We start from the raw sequence: 17185 nt of genomic DNA, 5'->3' as shown, positions 1-17185 counted from the left end.
CTAAACGAACTAGAGGGTTCAGTTCCTGAACTGATTATGTGCCTCTGTAATCCTTTACACCACCGCCCACGGGATGGGTATGGGGTGCATAATAAAGAAAGAAATAGAAGAAATTGAAATTGCATAATACGGTTATTGACATTCAATAATAGTAAGATAAAGCAATGAGGACCAAATGGGAGACCAGTGATCAGATGAATATTACAGACTCAAGGGTAGCCTTCTCTTCTTGTATATAAATGAAAAAATAAATGTTTGTTTAATTCTAATGCTTGTAGGCGAGAACAGTTGTGAACGCCAGCTAGCGCACAAGTACATGAGCGCCCAAAATACTTTTACACAAAAGACATGTACAGACAGGCGTGTGGCTTCTGACTTCTTTTTTATTGATTAATATTAAATATTAGGCGCTTACCTATAATAGTTATCATTTTATACATGTATAACTCTCATATAATAAATATAAAAGGAGTTTATCCAAAAACTGACAGAAGTGTTGTGTTTTGTGCGTTGTATCGTGTTTGTGGGCATTCGGGTGTGTTGTGTTGACGCTGGCGGGCGGCGTCCTTACCAACTCCGGATTATGTCTATTACATCACTAAACTTCATTTAATAACTATATGCCTGTTAAATAGAAGATTTTAATTGTTAATAGCATTATATTGTCGTTTTAATATGGAACACGTACACATATGCGAAACGTCTAAAGCTGGTGTCCGAAGTGGTAAAAATATTAGTGTGCGATGTTGTCAATGTACGGAGTGTCTTGTATCCGTATCAACACAAGACAGAACACGAAACAATGGGTATATGGGTAAATACTGGTTCGGTAACAGGGTTGTTGATTTGTGGAACCAATTACCACGTAACGTGGTGGAGGTGGGGTCCCTCGATGGTTTCAAGCGCGGGTTGGACAAGTAATGAGTGGGATTGGGTGGTTATAGATAGGAGCTGCCTCGTATGGGCCAGGAGGCCTTCTGCAGTAACCTTTGTTCTTATGTTCTTATGTATTAGATCTATCTAGAAATCCAACATTCTGTTTGTAACTCATCTTGTATGTATGTACTTTTACCTGAATAAACATTTGTTATTATAATTACTACAGTATAATTTGCAATGACGTCATCTACTCTCAGTGCTCAGGAAACTGGGAAGATGATGACGTCGTCACCCACTGGTGCGCAGGAGGTCTTGCCAACTCCGGGTTTGTAAACACGAACCACGAGGTCGCTCTCGAAGGCTCTAAATATCAACACGATTGTTAGTGTGGACCTCACAGGTAATAACCGATACTCTTGTGCTGACTGTAACACAGTCTTGGTATTAAATCTTGTGCGTAAGTTGGTATCGTGTTTGGAAAACGAAAGAAGTTTCCTCGGAACTAATAGTGGCGTTAGCCATCGCCGTGGTGGTCGAATGTTTCATAGAGTAGTGGAATTAACATAAATACATATACCATGAAAACCAAACCACTCACCAGAAGATGAGGAGTCGACGACGTTTCGGTCCGTCCTGAACCATTGTCAAGTCGATATTTTTATTTTTTATTTATAAACCTGTATATATATACACAAGAGTTCTTGCATTCTTTTACAGCCACTAGCACGCATAGCGCTTCGGGCAAATCCTTATTCCTAATTTTCACACACATCCTCAGGAAACAGCCCGTAGCAGCTGTCTTAACTCCCAGGTACCTATTTACTACTAGGTGAACAGGAACATCAGGGTGAAGAAACTCTCCATTCGTTTCTCCTGCCGGGGATCGAACCCTTAGGACTACGCACTCTAAGCGCTGTCCACTCAGCCGTCAGGTCCCCCTTGATACTTTGTCCTCATCTTCTGGTGTATGTTTGGTCATCGTATCTTCAGCCACGTTATTGTGACTCATTGTCTGCATATACTGTACCATAACGATAGTGGGAGTAGATTTGCCAATCTGTGTAAGACTACTCCTGCTACTCTTGTGGTTAGGGGGGGCCTGACAGCTGAGTCGACAGTACTCAGGGTTCGTAGCCCTAAAGGTCCGGTTTCGATTCCCGGTGGAGGATTGTATATATATAAATTAAAATATGTAAATAAAGAATATATATAAATAACAAAAATACTGGACCACTAAACTAATGTGTCACTATCCTTGGAGTGACTTCAGGTCACCAAGGGGCTGACTTTACAAGCACAAAATGCATTAGGAAGTGATGGGGTGGAGGCAGACTTTATACACAGTTTCAAATGTAGATATGATAGAGCCTAATAGGTTCAGGAATCTGTACACCAGTTGATTGACAATTGAGAGGTGGGACCAAAGAGCCAAAGCTCAACCCCTGCATGCACCACTAGGTGAGTAAGGCAGACTTATAACACTCAAACTTTTTATTTTAGTTTGACCAAACCACACACTAGAAAATGAAGAAAACTCTTCATATTAGCTTCGGGGATTAATACAATCTTCTTGTAGAGATGTCTGGTTAGAATTGGTTAAGTTTAGTCAAACTAAATTAAATTAATGTGGCACAGATGGTTGAATCGCCAAGCTATTTTTCTCTCAATCGCAGAATACAATACAGTATTAGATTTTTCCCATTTCTAAATAACAGCAGTTAATAAAGTATTTATCTCTAGGACTTAATGTGTCTATGTACATATAATCAAGCCAATGCAATATAGACTATATTCAATGTTGAGAAACCGTAGCCTAACTTGGAACCTGTGGATGTGTTGGAGTTTGACGCAGGCTCAAACTCGTATATATTGTTATTGTACTGTTCAGTAATATGTAAGTGTTACTGTACCTCACATTTATCTGTGTAGTGCCCTGCTGCACTATTCGGTTAATGGTGAGGTACAGTAACATAATGTATTCAGCTAGAAAACCATGCAAAATGCACATTTGTTAGCTGTGTATCTTCACTAATAATTATTGCATTTATTCTTATTAGGATGCTGATCATTTTCTGTGCCTAAAAGTTTACATATGAATTTTCAAACCTACAGTAGACTAGGCTAATGTAAATCATAATATTCATTAGGAATATGGCAAGCCATATTATCCAGTGGGTGTACAGTCATTTTGTACTCCAGCATTTAACAGAGTTTCAGACTTATCTTAATTAACATGTCTAGAAAAATGTGTAATCTAACCTTAATTAATTGGTTTAAAGTGTTTTCATATAAAATTCATTTTCAGAAAGGTCTGAACAATGGGGGTTAAACAGAGAAAGAAAAACCGTACTGGGTTCCAGTATCGTGCAAATTCAAGGAGAAAGCAATTAAAAATGAAAAAGAAGATCAACCCACATATTGATTGGTGAGATATACTGTATATATTTTTATTTGTTGATACTTCAGCCGTTCCGATACAACTTTAATTATAATTTTTTTTTTTTTAGATTTTTTTGTTTGTAAAAAATATTGGATCCGTTCATTAATTTGTTCACATAAGATATGAATCATTTAATTAAAGAACATCAACAGTATATGTAATGTGCTACAAACTATATGTAATGTAGTTATGTATCCACTTACGAAAGCTGCACATCTTTCTTCGATCATGGCTACTTAGTCCATGTTTATTAAACAGTTTGAGCTTGAGATACTATGAGTTGTTCTCAACTCAACGTTATTAATGTTATGGACAACACGATAGTGCTTCAGAATTCATACTGTTTAATAAATGCAAGTTAAACTGCCACAATTGAGGACAGATGATCAGGTCTCTTAAATTGAAACATAAATACTTGATAAATTCTGACTTTGACTGTAGTTATATTATAGAAAGGATTATTGAGTAAAAGACTGTTGGCAAAAGAGGTTCATAAACCAAGTATACTGTGTATAGAGTGCAAACATAATTATTTAACTTCAGTGTTTTCTTTTGAACAGTCCTCATAGACCATTATGGAGTAAAACAAATCCAATAAAGAGTAGAGCTGCCATTAATACAGTTAGAGAAAATAACAGAACCTTCCAATTTTAATTTTTGCAGTTTAAAAGCTTATCGCTAAATTTAAACATTGTTGGGGTAATAGCCAAACATTTTAATCAGAAACTTCACGAAAGTTATTTGAACTCCTTTTTGATGTGCAATGCAATAATACAGTATATGAATAAAGGAAAAGAGGATTGGCTGTAATATCTTGAGGTTAATCATGAGATGATTTCGGGGCTTTTTAGTATCCCTGCGGCCCGGTCCTCGACCAGGCCTCCACCCCCAGGAAGCAGCCTGTGACAGCTGACTAACACCAAGGTACCTATTTTACTGCTAGGTAACAGGGGCATAGGGTGAAAGAAACTCTGCCCATTGTTTCTCGCCGGCGCCTGGGATCGAACCCAGGACCACAAGTCCAGCGTGCTGTCCGCTCGGCCGACCGGCTCCCTAATATGTGCAGTATGCCTTACCATTGCATAGGCAAGTGTTTCCTAGTCTTGTAATGTTCAACCAGGTCCTCTGGCCTTGAAAGAAAGTTGCCTGGAACCAGTAAATGCTGCAAACTGTAAAACTTAACCCTATGTAGTAGCACTGAATTCTTAAATTGTCTTCAAAGCCTTCTTCTTTGCCTATTTGTGACTTTTTTTTTTTTTTTTAATGCTTGAAGCATCTTATGGTGCACATTGTAATGTACATATTGTGTACAAGAGATTTGTCAATGGTATTTATAGATGTATATGTGTGTATATCACGAAAATAAACACGTGATTAAAAATGTGACAGTGTCAGACCACAGAGGAAAATTGAAACGGGAATTTCCTTGAGTACTTTCGTATATTAATCACTCCTTCTGAAGATGTATTAATATACGACAGTACTTAAGGAAATTCCTGTTTCAATTTTCCTCCGTGGTCTGACTGTCATATATGTATATATACAGTACACGCATCAAGTTTATGAGAACACAGGAATCGATTTCAGATTAAAAAACGGTTGGAATTAATTTATTTTAATGTTATTATCCTAAAGTGCCTGAAATTCCTTGGAAAGCATGCTTGCTTGCATGTTTCTGATATGCTGAGCATTTTTGCAAACCCTGTATGACTTTTTATTGAATTCAACCTTTTTTTAATATTATATAATCTCACTTTTTTAATTGAAATGGTAATGGAAGAAAATTGAAGTGGAAAACAAAAAGTCTAATTGAAATTTTTGTTTTCTCTAAGAAAATTGCTTGAATGGATTAATGGAATTAATATATACTATGGACAAAACATGTGCAGTTGTACTTGTTAAACATTGGTGCAATTTCAACATAATGTATGTGATGGTAATGCAAAACCTTCATTCCACTTTCATTCCTTTCTTCATTGCTAATGCACACAGCATTTTACTCATGATGAAAAAGCAGGTATGTGTTGATGCTGTCAAAACAAGAATAATATTTACAGCAGCAGGCACAATATTAAATCAGTAATATAAATGGTTTTTATTTTTTACGAATTTCTCACTGTATTTCTATAACACAGCATGTGATTTAGCAATGTTTTTGTTTGTCGGAATAAACTGCACTGGTAGTGATGCCACATTCTTGACCTTAATTTTTTTTGTATTTTTAATTTCTCAGTACTGTTCTTGTCTCGACAATTTTCTTTTCACTTGCCATTAGTAAAAGCCTTGATTACCTCGATACAGTACTGTGTTTTAAGCTGACATAGTGGAAGGGTTTTATGTACTTCTCATGATAAATCCAGAAATATATAGGGGCCTAATACCTCGGAACTGCACCACATTTAAAAATTATACGGTTTATGTAACGTCTCTGGATGATCAGTTAAGGGGTGTTTAAGGGAAAGTTAGATAAATCTTTCTAGAAATCCTTGGGTAGGAATTTAAATAATTTTTCTAGTTATCTGGCAAACTAGAAGGTCTGGGGTTTGATATTTAGTCACTGCAAAAAAAAATTATTGAATCTAACCTAATAATTTATCGAAGAAACAAGGTATCGCAGATATTGAGAATTATTGGTTTGTTAGTGTGATAGGCTCCCATAGTAATAATTTTGAAGGCTACCCAGGTCTTACCTTTATATAAATTGTAAGTTTATCCATTGATTTTCATTTATTGATTATACAGTATTGTCATAATTGTTTATGTATACATTTTGTTTGTTCTGGCTTTAAAGAAACATTTTTTTTTTTTTTTGCATTAGCCTTTCTTGTACAAGTCTTTATGATACAGTATTTTCATTCTCTATCCATTCTTGAATTATTTTGTTGAGAGGAATTGACTTTTCACAATAATATTCTGTATTTCAGTTTAGAAATTAGAAAAGCTTGGGACATAACCAAACCGGCTCCTACAAACCTGGCCAACATGGGACTTGCATATGATTTGGACAGGGCTATGCCACTAACAGATAAAGTGAGTTGCATTACCTTATGTTTGCCAGGCCCTGATTTAATATTATATATATAAGATTTTATTGTTAGGGGATTAGAATCTACAATGTCTAGACATGGGCTGGAGGCAATTATTCTAACATTAGTAAGCATCCATCAGTCTCGGGAGACTTATGGATTTGCACTCTGGTTATCAGTCTGGAGTGGCATCTCCAGAACGCAAAGCCAGGGTAGGTTGATATGGGGGAGAAGCCGTTACCCATGCATCAGATCCTCCCCTCTCCACAGTGCCAAAAGTCTCCAGTGGAAAGGCAAACGCCAATGCGATTAGTTCCAGCGCCGTTGCAGGAACTGTCAGAACGAGGTTGAAGGCAACAACAAACTACCCTAGGGTATTCTAACATTAATTCTAAATTAAAGGTTATCAGCAATTACCTGGCTGATTATGAAGCTTGCATACATGGCCAGTCAGATAGGACTAAAGAATAGACCAGTTCTTAATATTTCCTGTCGGTGAAAAGGTTTGACTTTTGTCCTATTAATATTTAGTAATTTGTACACTATCTTAACCCCCTTGTACTGTTCTAAATATACTGGTACTGAATAATATGTATCCATTGTTTCATGTTTCAATTACTGCTGATGTATTTATTAATATAAAAATCTCCCCGTTTGTTGTACTCTTTTTGTCCTCTTATTCATTTGTCATGTCACTGCTCTTGTCCTTGTAAATAATGTAAAAGAAGCTTTCTTTCTATGGAAGGTTTCTAATTCCTGGGATTGACTACTACCTTTTCACCGAATGTGTTAAAGCTGTGCTGCAGATGCTCATTCTCCGATTTAACTCCTGCACTGTGCACATTTTAAAATTACATTCCCATAGTGTTGTGAATTTTTTTTCAAAAAACATTACTTTTGTCTCTTGATATTGTTAATTAACACCCAGGAAGCACCATAATCTAAGTAAAAAGTCTCTTATCTCTTGTAGTTTAACTGTAGTGGCCCTGGATAAGTTTTCCTCTATATTTTTCACTTACATTTATTAGTTATTATTTTCCCATGCTTATTTAATATTTACAGTTTCTTTATTACCAATCTCCTTGCTGCACCTCCTCCTTTCTTGTCAAATTAACTTCCCATTTTTGTAAACTTGCTTAAATTTCATGGGGATGTAAACAGACTATATTAATAGCATTTGCCAAGAACAATCTGTATTGGGGTTTTGGGCTACTTAAACTTCACATGTGCGTAGAGCAATTTCATTATTTTTTATTGATGGTGTGGTACACAATTCTTAGATTTTCTTTAATCTTCCAGAAGCAACAAGGAGAGAAAAGTGAAGTGCAAACAATAAAAAAAGGAAAGAAAGAGAAACCAACAGAAGTAGTAAGTTAATTTTTTTATTTTTATTTTGATCTCATCTCATTAGGATTTTATAAAATTTGCTGCCACTGCCACTGGTATTTCACCAATTGCCACTGCAGTTGGTGAAATATCTGAAATTATTTAAAATCTTAGATTGACTAAATGTTTTTAAGCCACTGTATTGAGTTCTGAATATCTAATTATAAAGAGTTGAATTCATTTATCATCCTTTGCCTGGGCATACAGATTCTCTTGTATAATATTTTGCAAATTGTCATTTTAAGAGATGCCATTACGATTTGGGTAATCCTTATTTTTGTTAGCGCTGTAACTCTAGAATGGCTTTTGCCCTGAATGTGGGTTAAGACTTTTCTCTAAACTGTTTTCCTTGACCCCTGAGACTGTGGGTTGCTTGTTCAGGTGGATTCTATAAAGGCTGCTTGAGCCTTATTTGATTTCATTGGTATTGGCAATCCATCCTAAAGGTTCATTTCCCTTTTGTTGGAGGTGTTGTACCCTCTGTGATGGTTTCAGTACATTGACTGCCTTGGGTTTCGTTTATAAAATACAGGCCATGATCCATTTCTTTGTAAGTTCTTGCAGTCTTGTCTCCTGCCTTGAGCCTTGACAAATTTTGCATTGTTCTTCGTGTGGAGTGGAGACGTGGAATCTAACCTGGATCCTGTCCTCTTGGAATTAGAGCCCTCTGCCATTGCCTAGGTGTGGTCTCCAGCCCTTGAGTGGAAGGTTTTCTGTGGTTTTGTTGTCAGTGATATCCATTGACTTTCTCAATGGAACAGTTCGTGCTTCTATTTTGTCCAGTGAGGTCAGGGTGTTGCAGCTATAGGATCAAGCAACTTTTTTTTTTATCCATGCTTTGGTCATGGTCGAGGTACAATTAGGTTGTCTCAATTGACTGTTTTGAGAGCTTCAGAGGCTTTATTTTAATTATTTGCACATGTTGTTTGTAATGCGGTGTCAGATTTTTTCATGGCCTGCTTCGTCTACAAGTGTGCTATGTTGTAGTTATTCTCGGAGTTCAATTGAATTCATTTTTTGTTGATGTCCTTCCCATTTTCTGTTAAATGTCAGTGAGTTTGACTTGCCAGTAGCTAGTCAGTTATTCCAGCCACTTTTGCAAGTGTCTTTGCTGAAATATTTCCTAGTTACCTTCAGTGGAAAACGTTGTTGGACCTTGGTTTCTCAATTTCCTGATAGGAATATTGGTAATGGTGCACCAGTTTTCAGCAAGCATTCAGCTCCGTGCCTGTGCCAAACGGGGGATCCACAAAAGGGAGCCGTATGCTTTTGGTATGCATTCGGCTCCCTTTTGTGATAGACCCCCCTTTTCTCACCCAATTGAAATCATAATGTGTAGCATCTGTACTTCTTTCAGAGAGCTTGGACTTGAGGATACTATCAATGGTCTTCAAGGGTCTTTCTTAGAATGGGTTCTCCAGTCCTTAAGTGTTTTTGTGTCATGGTCAGCCACTTTACAACTCTGATCTAACTTTCGAGAAATAAAGGACAAGAGTGATATCTGTGAATGTGGATTGCTTTACATATTTTTTGGCGGCGAACACACTATGCTTGCACTCCCAATTCATTCTTGATGACCACAATGCCTGTGGTTCACCAGGTGGTGTAGAGCTAATCTTTGCTTGTTTCCCTATACATTCCAAGATGCCTGTTGAAATGGATAGATTGGGATTGTGGTCCTTACACACCTAGATCATTTGAGCTTTACCCCTTTGGGATCAATCTTACCCCATAATGACTCTTATTAGTCTCTTATTAGACTGACTTGCTAGCATCCAAATTCTGGCCTACCTTGAACAGTCCCTTTAGACTTCAAGTCATTAACTTTATATTGTATTGTATTTATATTTTATTTATGTTGCATCACTGTTACTCAGTGATACAATGTTGAAGGTTTTGGATCCTTTTGGGTGCATATTCAACCTCTAAAAATCTCGCCAAAAAATCCTGGAATAAACTAACAAGCCAAATTTCTTTAAATGATTAGTCTCAAAATGTTTTGAGATTAAAAATCACATCCTGGCATAAAATACATATGCCTATTATTTCTTGACTGTGGTTATTGTAAGTAAATCTAGGTTCAAATAAATTAATACTTAATGTAATTTAAACCATTAATTTTAGTACTCTACAGTATTTTTTTCTGATAAAGGTAAATGCAGCAAAATGGTTCTTGCCTGCTAGGCCTAGTTGTGCATTTCTGGTTATTAGGTGTTTCAGTCAGATGCACACACACCTGCAGGCATACACCTAGGCACACATGCATGTTAACACATACACCATGAGCATAGCTCTCGTCCTGAAACACTTGATTAATTACTCGCTTCCACATGCACTCGTGTATATATACATTTACAGAATACAATAAAATGTAATATTCAATTATATCCCTTACTTAGGTACAGCAACTAGAGAAAGCCAGCAGTCAAGAGAGCCAGAAAGAGCGTCCTGGTGTTCGTTTAACAAATGCTCAGGTGGACTATGCCACTGCTATGCTTGATAAGTATGGTGATGATTACAAGGTAAATACTGTTTGTGTATTTTGCTGGCCTTAGTTTGCTTGCTGACAGACTGTAGGCTAAATGCTTTAAGAACAGTGTGTTTGGCCACCCTTCAATAATTTGTACGGGACATGATGCCAGGAAATTATTTAGACGTTAATAAATTGAGTTTAATGATGAGATTCCAGGATGTAATTCTGATTTAGGAAAATTATAATTACCAGGAAGGATTGCAGAAAGGAAGTGACAAATGGGTTTAAAGTCCAATAAGGAAATGATTGAGGACATTGACTTTGGGGTGCTGGTATTGTACTGTATTGATATACATACAAGTATCTCATTTATAATACATTATTTTTTATAAATACAAGATTGAAATAAGTAACTCATTAAAATAATGCTGCACGTAGTTAGAAAGTGTTTGGTACATTTTCATGTATTATTTCATGTTATTATGTGATGCATAAACTATCATTTTTGCATTGAAGTTGGTTCAGTAGTTCTAATGCATAATAAAACTAGTTTAATTATAGCTAAACTGCCGAGAGATGGTGTATTAACTGTAGCTATCAGAACCATAATAATTACCTTGTATTGCTGAATGTAATGGCTGGTGATGGAACGAACCTTGTTGCAGAGTATAAATGTGATACTGTAAATGTTTCAATGTGAGTATTGGATAATTGAAATAAATGTATTGGAGAATAATGAGGGGTCAGCATAGGGACTTAAATATATAAAAGATGGTGGAATTTAATTGAAGAATGGAAAAGGAGGGTTTTAGAATAGCAATGGTAACCTACCTGGAATGCAGTAATGATAAAATAGGAATGCGTATAATCGAAGTACAGAGTTGGACGAGTGGGAAGGAAAGTGGCTGGTGCAATGGAAGCACTGGTTGAAAAAAAACGGGGAATTGCTACAGCTATAGGGCTATGTTAAGGAGTGGGAGTACAGTACTGATTTATGTACAGTTTTGATGCATAGATGTGGTATGAACATGATAAATAAAGAATTTTAGCAATATAAAATGACAATTTGATATACATGTGTGTGGTGTTAAGAGTAAAAAGTAAGGAATTAAAATATGAAGAAATATGGAATACAATAATCTATAAATGACTGCATTTAGATGACTGAACTAAGATGACTTTGTCATGGTTGAATGAATTGATAATGGTAGATCGGTGAAGATAACGTAATCCAGTGAATTTCAGGGCAAGTGTTGGGAAGATTGAGAACTGACAGTGTATGTGAGGGGCAGCGTGGTTTGAACATTAACCCTTAAGCTGCTAAGGGGTCCTGAGGAGATTTACACCCCTGTGTGCAAAAAAAAAATTCTAAAATTTTTAGTCTTCTAAAAATGTTAATTTGTGTTCCTTAAGTACAGGAAAAATAAAAAAAATCATAGGTGACATATTTTGGCCGCAATAGGCCGAGGAAGTCTGGCAAAATGATGGTGTTCTCAGAGCAGTCGTCTGAGGCGGTCAGCGTCACCTGAGCTGTCAGGTGGGAGTTGCCACAAAGATATTATTACCTAATTATTTCAATGTCTGATTTTTTCTTAGTATTTTTGCAGTAATATCATTCAATAGTGTGTAGTGTGATATTTATATAATAAAAGGGGTGAATCATCATTATACTCAAAAGTAGGGTGTGCATATTAGTGATTCAGTTATTATGTTCATAAAACAATAAACAAATAGTTTTGCTGTTATTACATTATATACAGATGTTATATATAAGTATCTACATGTTTTGTTCACCACAACTGTACAACTAAGTTGATATAGTTAGTTCAGGCACTAAGAGACGTAGCTGCACACACAGTAAGCTGGCGGCTGCCTCCATCACTGATTCAAGGCCAGATGCACTAAAACTTCTTCCCCAACAATACTGTGGTGTTGTTATACTATATACACACATTATATATAAGTATCTACATGTTGTATTCACCATAAACTGTACACCTAAGCTTGTAGGGTTCCCGAAGAGCATACTGGCCACAATCTACACAGCTAGACAAGTCATGCAGACGATGCTACCTCCGTCATCCAAATGGCTCCTCCCAACATAATCCTGTTGCTGTTATTACACTAATACACACATTATATATAAGTATCTAAATTTGTGTTCACTATAGAGAACCATTGAGCTGGTATGGTGAATGCAGACAATAACGGGTGGCCACACAGTCAGTGAACGACGCTATCTCCCTCCCTCCCTCAGCATTACTCCTCCCACACAGCGCTAATTATTACAACAATCCTGCTATTATCACAATGCTGGTCATTTTTATCACAGTCAGGGGTCTTCTATAATACTGTCATCGCTAAATAATAGCAGTTACATATTTATTTTGACATTTTTAGGCGATGCTGTGGTCACAAGCTGAACAGCAATGCTGTGTGTGCCAGCCTTGGTTGCCCACACAGTATTGTGGCTCTCACACCAGAGAATGTTGCCCACGATTTTTTTTAAACAAGGCATCTGTTTACAAGAGCCCTGAGGAAGCTGATGTGAACCTCGTGTAGCCCCAGGCCATTTGAATCGTGCTCGGCACCCTATGTCGTATATACAGTATACGCCATGCGCAGTTTAAGGGTTAAAATTGTACGATGTTTGGCATGGGATAAATGAGGGAGGGTGGAAGTTATTTATATTATACAGGACAATTCGTAAGGAATATTGTACACTTAGTCTTAAAAAAGCAGTAAGGTATTGCTGTGGAATATTGCTAGTGTGTGTTGGTGCTTGTTTATCCTTGATGCTGTTATAGTGTGAATTTGTAAAGAATTTAATAGTGAGGTTTTGTTTAATATCTATAATTGTTTTTCACTATCTTGCCTTGATCCTACCTTGTTTACTATATTGTTCCATTTTTCTTTTCATCTTCCAAAATGGGGCCACCTTGCCCTATGAAGTAAAAAAGGGGCATCATGATGTATGTACAGTATATACCTATTGAACAATAACTGCATTTATTTTGAAGTGATCTCCATTTGAGTGAAATTTTGTGTGTGTACTGTACTTGATATAGTGTTTACAAAAAAAGGTGGATAATTTTTTGTAAATGAAATGAGATTACTGTATTAATATGGACAAAATTGAAATAGGGGGTGGAAAAATTGTGAACATTTTTAAATCAATTAGGAAAATTTTTTTAAGACTATGGAAGGAAAAACTTTAAGCATTTAGATACTGTATACAATCTTTGAGTTTCAGGATTACTGTGAGAATGGAGATTGAGGAATGGTTAACTCTTGGAAAAGGAAGCATATGACAGGAAATTTTTGCACGAGTAATACTGTACTGTGAGCCATCATGTAGGAGGAAAGTATTGAAAGGATGGGTATAAGTATAGTGATGAACTATGTAAATTTTGTAAAAGAATGACTAATTAAATACACTTTCGAAATATTTGTGTATTTCACAATACACAAATACATACTCGCTAGACACATCGAGGCGTCCACAATTTATTATACGAATATTCATGCAAGATGCATTTCGGCGTCCACAATTAAAATATTTGCTAAAAATCTGGTTTTCATCAGATTTTTTGGGACTTGTTTCAAAATTAGCGCCAATGTCTTCCCAATTTTCTGAGATGGGCCATGTGGCATTGACCCAGCACGACCCACGAGGTAGGCCCATTATTATCATCCCACGCTGCGGGTGGGCCAATGGGTCTTCGCTCACAGGTACCGCATGGGATGCATTCAACTTGACTGCAGGTGGGGCACGCCGTGGTTTGGGACATTATATGCATATACTCCTACAGGGAATTCTATTGTGAATACATTGATGCCAAAATCAAACACCTAGGACGAGAATTGAGGTGACCACAGTGAAAAGAGTATACACATTTTATTGCTTTTGTGTGCTCACGGGTAATGCGTGGCATATTACTCGGTTTGTTGCGGGTGGTATGCCGTGCTTTTGGACTTTATATGTATATACTCCTGTAGGGAATTCTATTGCGAACACATTGATAACAAAACAAACACCTAGGACGAAAATTGAGGTGACCATAGTGAAAAAGAGTGTACACATTTTAGTATTACCAGGCACTTACGTGGAATGACGCTCGCTCGCTCGCCCAAAATGTGAAAGTATTAATTGCTGGATTGCCTAAAGAAATTTTTAAGAGTAAAAGAGAGATAATTAAGAGTGAAGTAAGTAATGGATAAAAAGACCCGAGATAAAAAGTGCAAACTAGATACAGAATTAAAAGGCAACATTAAATGTTTCTTTGTCTGAAAACTTGGAGATTTGGTATTTTAAATTGTTCTCAGCAAATGTCGGCATACTTTGTTTATTTTAAGGTAGCAATTGCATGATTAAAAGGGTTAGTTTGTTCTGGATTTTGAAGCAATGTTTGGACCACACAGCAGCAGACCTTATAGTTAATGGCTTTGGAATAAAACCCAAGCTGTTGTTTTGACTTGCTACTCAATATCTCGAGTTGAGTCCAAACCATTGTCATTGGGTCTCTTATTCAGCTTGTTTGTAGCTTGCTTTTTTTTTCTTGCAGGCCATGGCCAGGGATCCCAAGAACTACTTTCAGGACACATGGAAACAGATCAGAACCAAGATAAAACTATTTACTAATAACCCAAGGTACTATGCCCCTTACCTGAAGCAGAGAGGGCTTCTCAAACCAGAGCTTTTGCAAACCCAGGATAAATAAAAAGTATGCTTCAGTATTTAGTGTTTCTGTATAACCTCTTTTGATCAATGCATATTTTGTAATATTAATTCTTCATTATAGTTTATTTCCAAAGTACAAGTGCAAGGAGGATAACTTTCTACGTGGAAAGCATGTAATAATAGTTAAATGGTAATTACACACACACACGGACCTTGTGGCCGAGTTAGAGCACTCTTTGGGGGGAGGGGGGGTCGTAGTCCAAAGGGCCCGGGTTCAATTCCCGGCTGAGGCAGAATCAAATGTGCAGTTTCTTTCAGCTGATGCCCCTGTTCAACTAGCTAGGTAAATAGGTACATGGCAGTTAAGATAGCTGCTATGGGCTGCTTCCTGGAGATGTGTGTGTAGAGAGAAATACTGTATATGTAGTAAACATAATAGAGGAAAAACTAAATCGGTTAGAAAATGCCGATCTATTTGTGCCTGCAAAATTGAGCTAATAGCTCGATTCTGTAGGTGCAAGGAGTAAATACACACACATACTAGGTTACGTACAGAAATCACAATAGTGTGATGCATCAAATGAACAAATCCACGAGGGCCGTGACGAGGGTTCGAACCTACGTCTGAGAGAATCCCAGATGCTGCCTTAATTGACTGAGCTACGACATGGTTAAAAGAATTGCAACCGGGAAAAAGCCCAAATTTACCAACGGATCCTGCAATCTTTCAGGTAGAGGTAGAACAGCCTATTAACGTAGCTCGGGTGCATGGGGAAATTGCGTAAAACTCTAGTTTGTATCATGGAGAGACTGCAGGATCCGTTGGTAAATCAGGATGATTTCCTGGTTGTAATTCTTTTAACCATGTAGTAGCTCAGTCGATTAAGGCAGTTTCTGGGATCCTCTCGGACGTAGGTTCGAACCCTCGTCACGGCCCTCGTGGATTTGTTCACATACTAAATGTGTACCCGCTAGGTGAGTACATCAGTTATAATATAGAAAACCCCATGAAAATGCCTACCCGCCGAAGCAGTAAATGACAAAACATTGCAGCAATTTAAAATTGAGCTGGATAAAATCATAGAACAAATGGAGGACCTTTGCCAAACCTCCGGCTTCCTGTCCTCATCGAAGCCATTAGAGAAAGAATGGCCCTCGGATAAATTCTGATGAAACTAAATTACTAAACATGAGCAAGGAACTCGATATCATGTAAGTAATTGAATAACTTAAATTAATGCTTTAATTGCCCATGTTGGAATATGTGGGAATGGACGAGCAGATGTGCTGGCTGCTGAAGGAGACCGTATTGAATACTTCATACCCAAGACTCTTCTACAAATTAGAGGTACTGTATTGTTGGGCAACATCACCGTGACAAGGTAACTGAGGAAAGGAGGATAGAAGCACAAACCAGTGAATCTGTACGATGGTACAACATGGTTGCAGCTGGCAAACCCAATCATTATGGACGAAGAGGAGGACGGGGGAGAGAATCGGTAATAAAGAGAATCCGTCTTGGATACAAATATCCATGGAGATTCGGAATGGAAACAACAGTTGATCAGCGAATTTGCAGAATCTGTAATGAGAGTGACGGACACCGTCTTGACCACTATCTACGTGAATGTGAACACCTGAGAGACATTAGAAATATGTGTAGAATAATAAACCCCACATTGTTTGAGTTAGGGAAACACTATTTGTCAAATATTGATACTGTTCTTAAAAGATTCCCCATTTTGCACCCGCAAGATAACATAGCTTTTAAGGGTTGACAGATGTTAATCTTCTTGTTTGAGGAGCTGTTCACTTGAGACAGTTAAACAAGTCCCAGCTGTGTCTGGGTACAAGTAACAGGATGAACAACCCAGCGGGGTTTCTTCCTATTGGCGAGTGTTGTACATGCTGCTATGGCAGCATGTACAAAGGATACCTTATCAACCAGGCTGTGATTCATACGTCAGGCTGCGAGCAGCCGCGTCCAAGAGCCTGGTTGATCAGTCCGGCAACCAGGAGGCCTGGTCGACGACCGGGCCGCGGGGACGCTAAGCCCCGGAAGCACCTCAAGGTAACCTTATGGTGGTGTGTCCACTCACAGGATGAGTGGCGCTGCCTAATAAACTCGCCCCTCGGGGCAAAATTTAAAATTTAAATTGGTATTAAGACGCTTAGGTTAACTCTTCCACAATCCCTGCACCAACAAACTCCAAGTTGCCTTTATCGGAAGTCCAGGAATGAACCAGTCCGTCCTCCTAAGGTTTCCGAACGTCAATCGAAAACGGTAAATTTAAAGTGTC

At 37.6% G+C, this 17185-nt stretch overlaps 1 protein-coding gene across 3 annotated transcripts; it reads left to right on the top strand.

Moving 5' to 3' along the window:
- The first annotated feature begins 1140 nt into the window (after nt 1–1140).
- On the top strand, nt 1141–14941 carry LOC123774565 (nucleolar protein 16). 3 transcript variants are annotated; one of them, XM_045768926.2, is made up of 6 exons: nt 1141–1279; nt 3185–3304; nt 6244–6349; nt 7645–7713; nt 10131–10253; nt 14770–14941. In XM_045768926.2, exons 2-6 carry the CDS (start codon nt 3198–3200, stop codon nt 14923–14925), a joined length of 561 nt encoding a protein of 186 aa, XP_045624882.1. In that variant the 5' UTR covers nt 1141–1279; nt 3185–3197; the 3' UTR covers nt 14926–14941. The 3 variants fall into 3 exon arrangements, with proteins under 3 accessions (XP_045624882.1, XP_045624883.1, XP_069160175.1); XM_045768927.2 differs by having other exon boundaries at nt 1152–1279; nt 3189–3304; XM_069304074.1 differs by lacking the exon at nt 1141–1279 and adding an exon at nt 1366–1505.
- The last annotated feature ends 2244 nt before the right edge of the window (nt 14942–17185 follow it).

The sequence above is a fragment of the Procambarus clarkii genome, chromosome 51 (assembly GCF_040958095.1).
Source record: "Procambarus clarkii isolate CNS0578487 chromosome 51, FALCON_Pclarkii_2.0, whole genome shotgun sequence".
In the NCBI taxonomy this organism is placed as follows: domain Eukaryota; kingdom Metazoa; phylum Arthropoda; class Malacostraca; order Decapoda; family Cambaridae; genus Procambarus; species Procambarus clarkii.
This window is presented reverse-complemented; position numbering and strand designations above follow the sequence as displayed.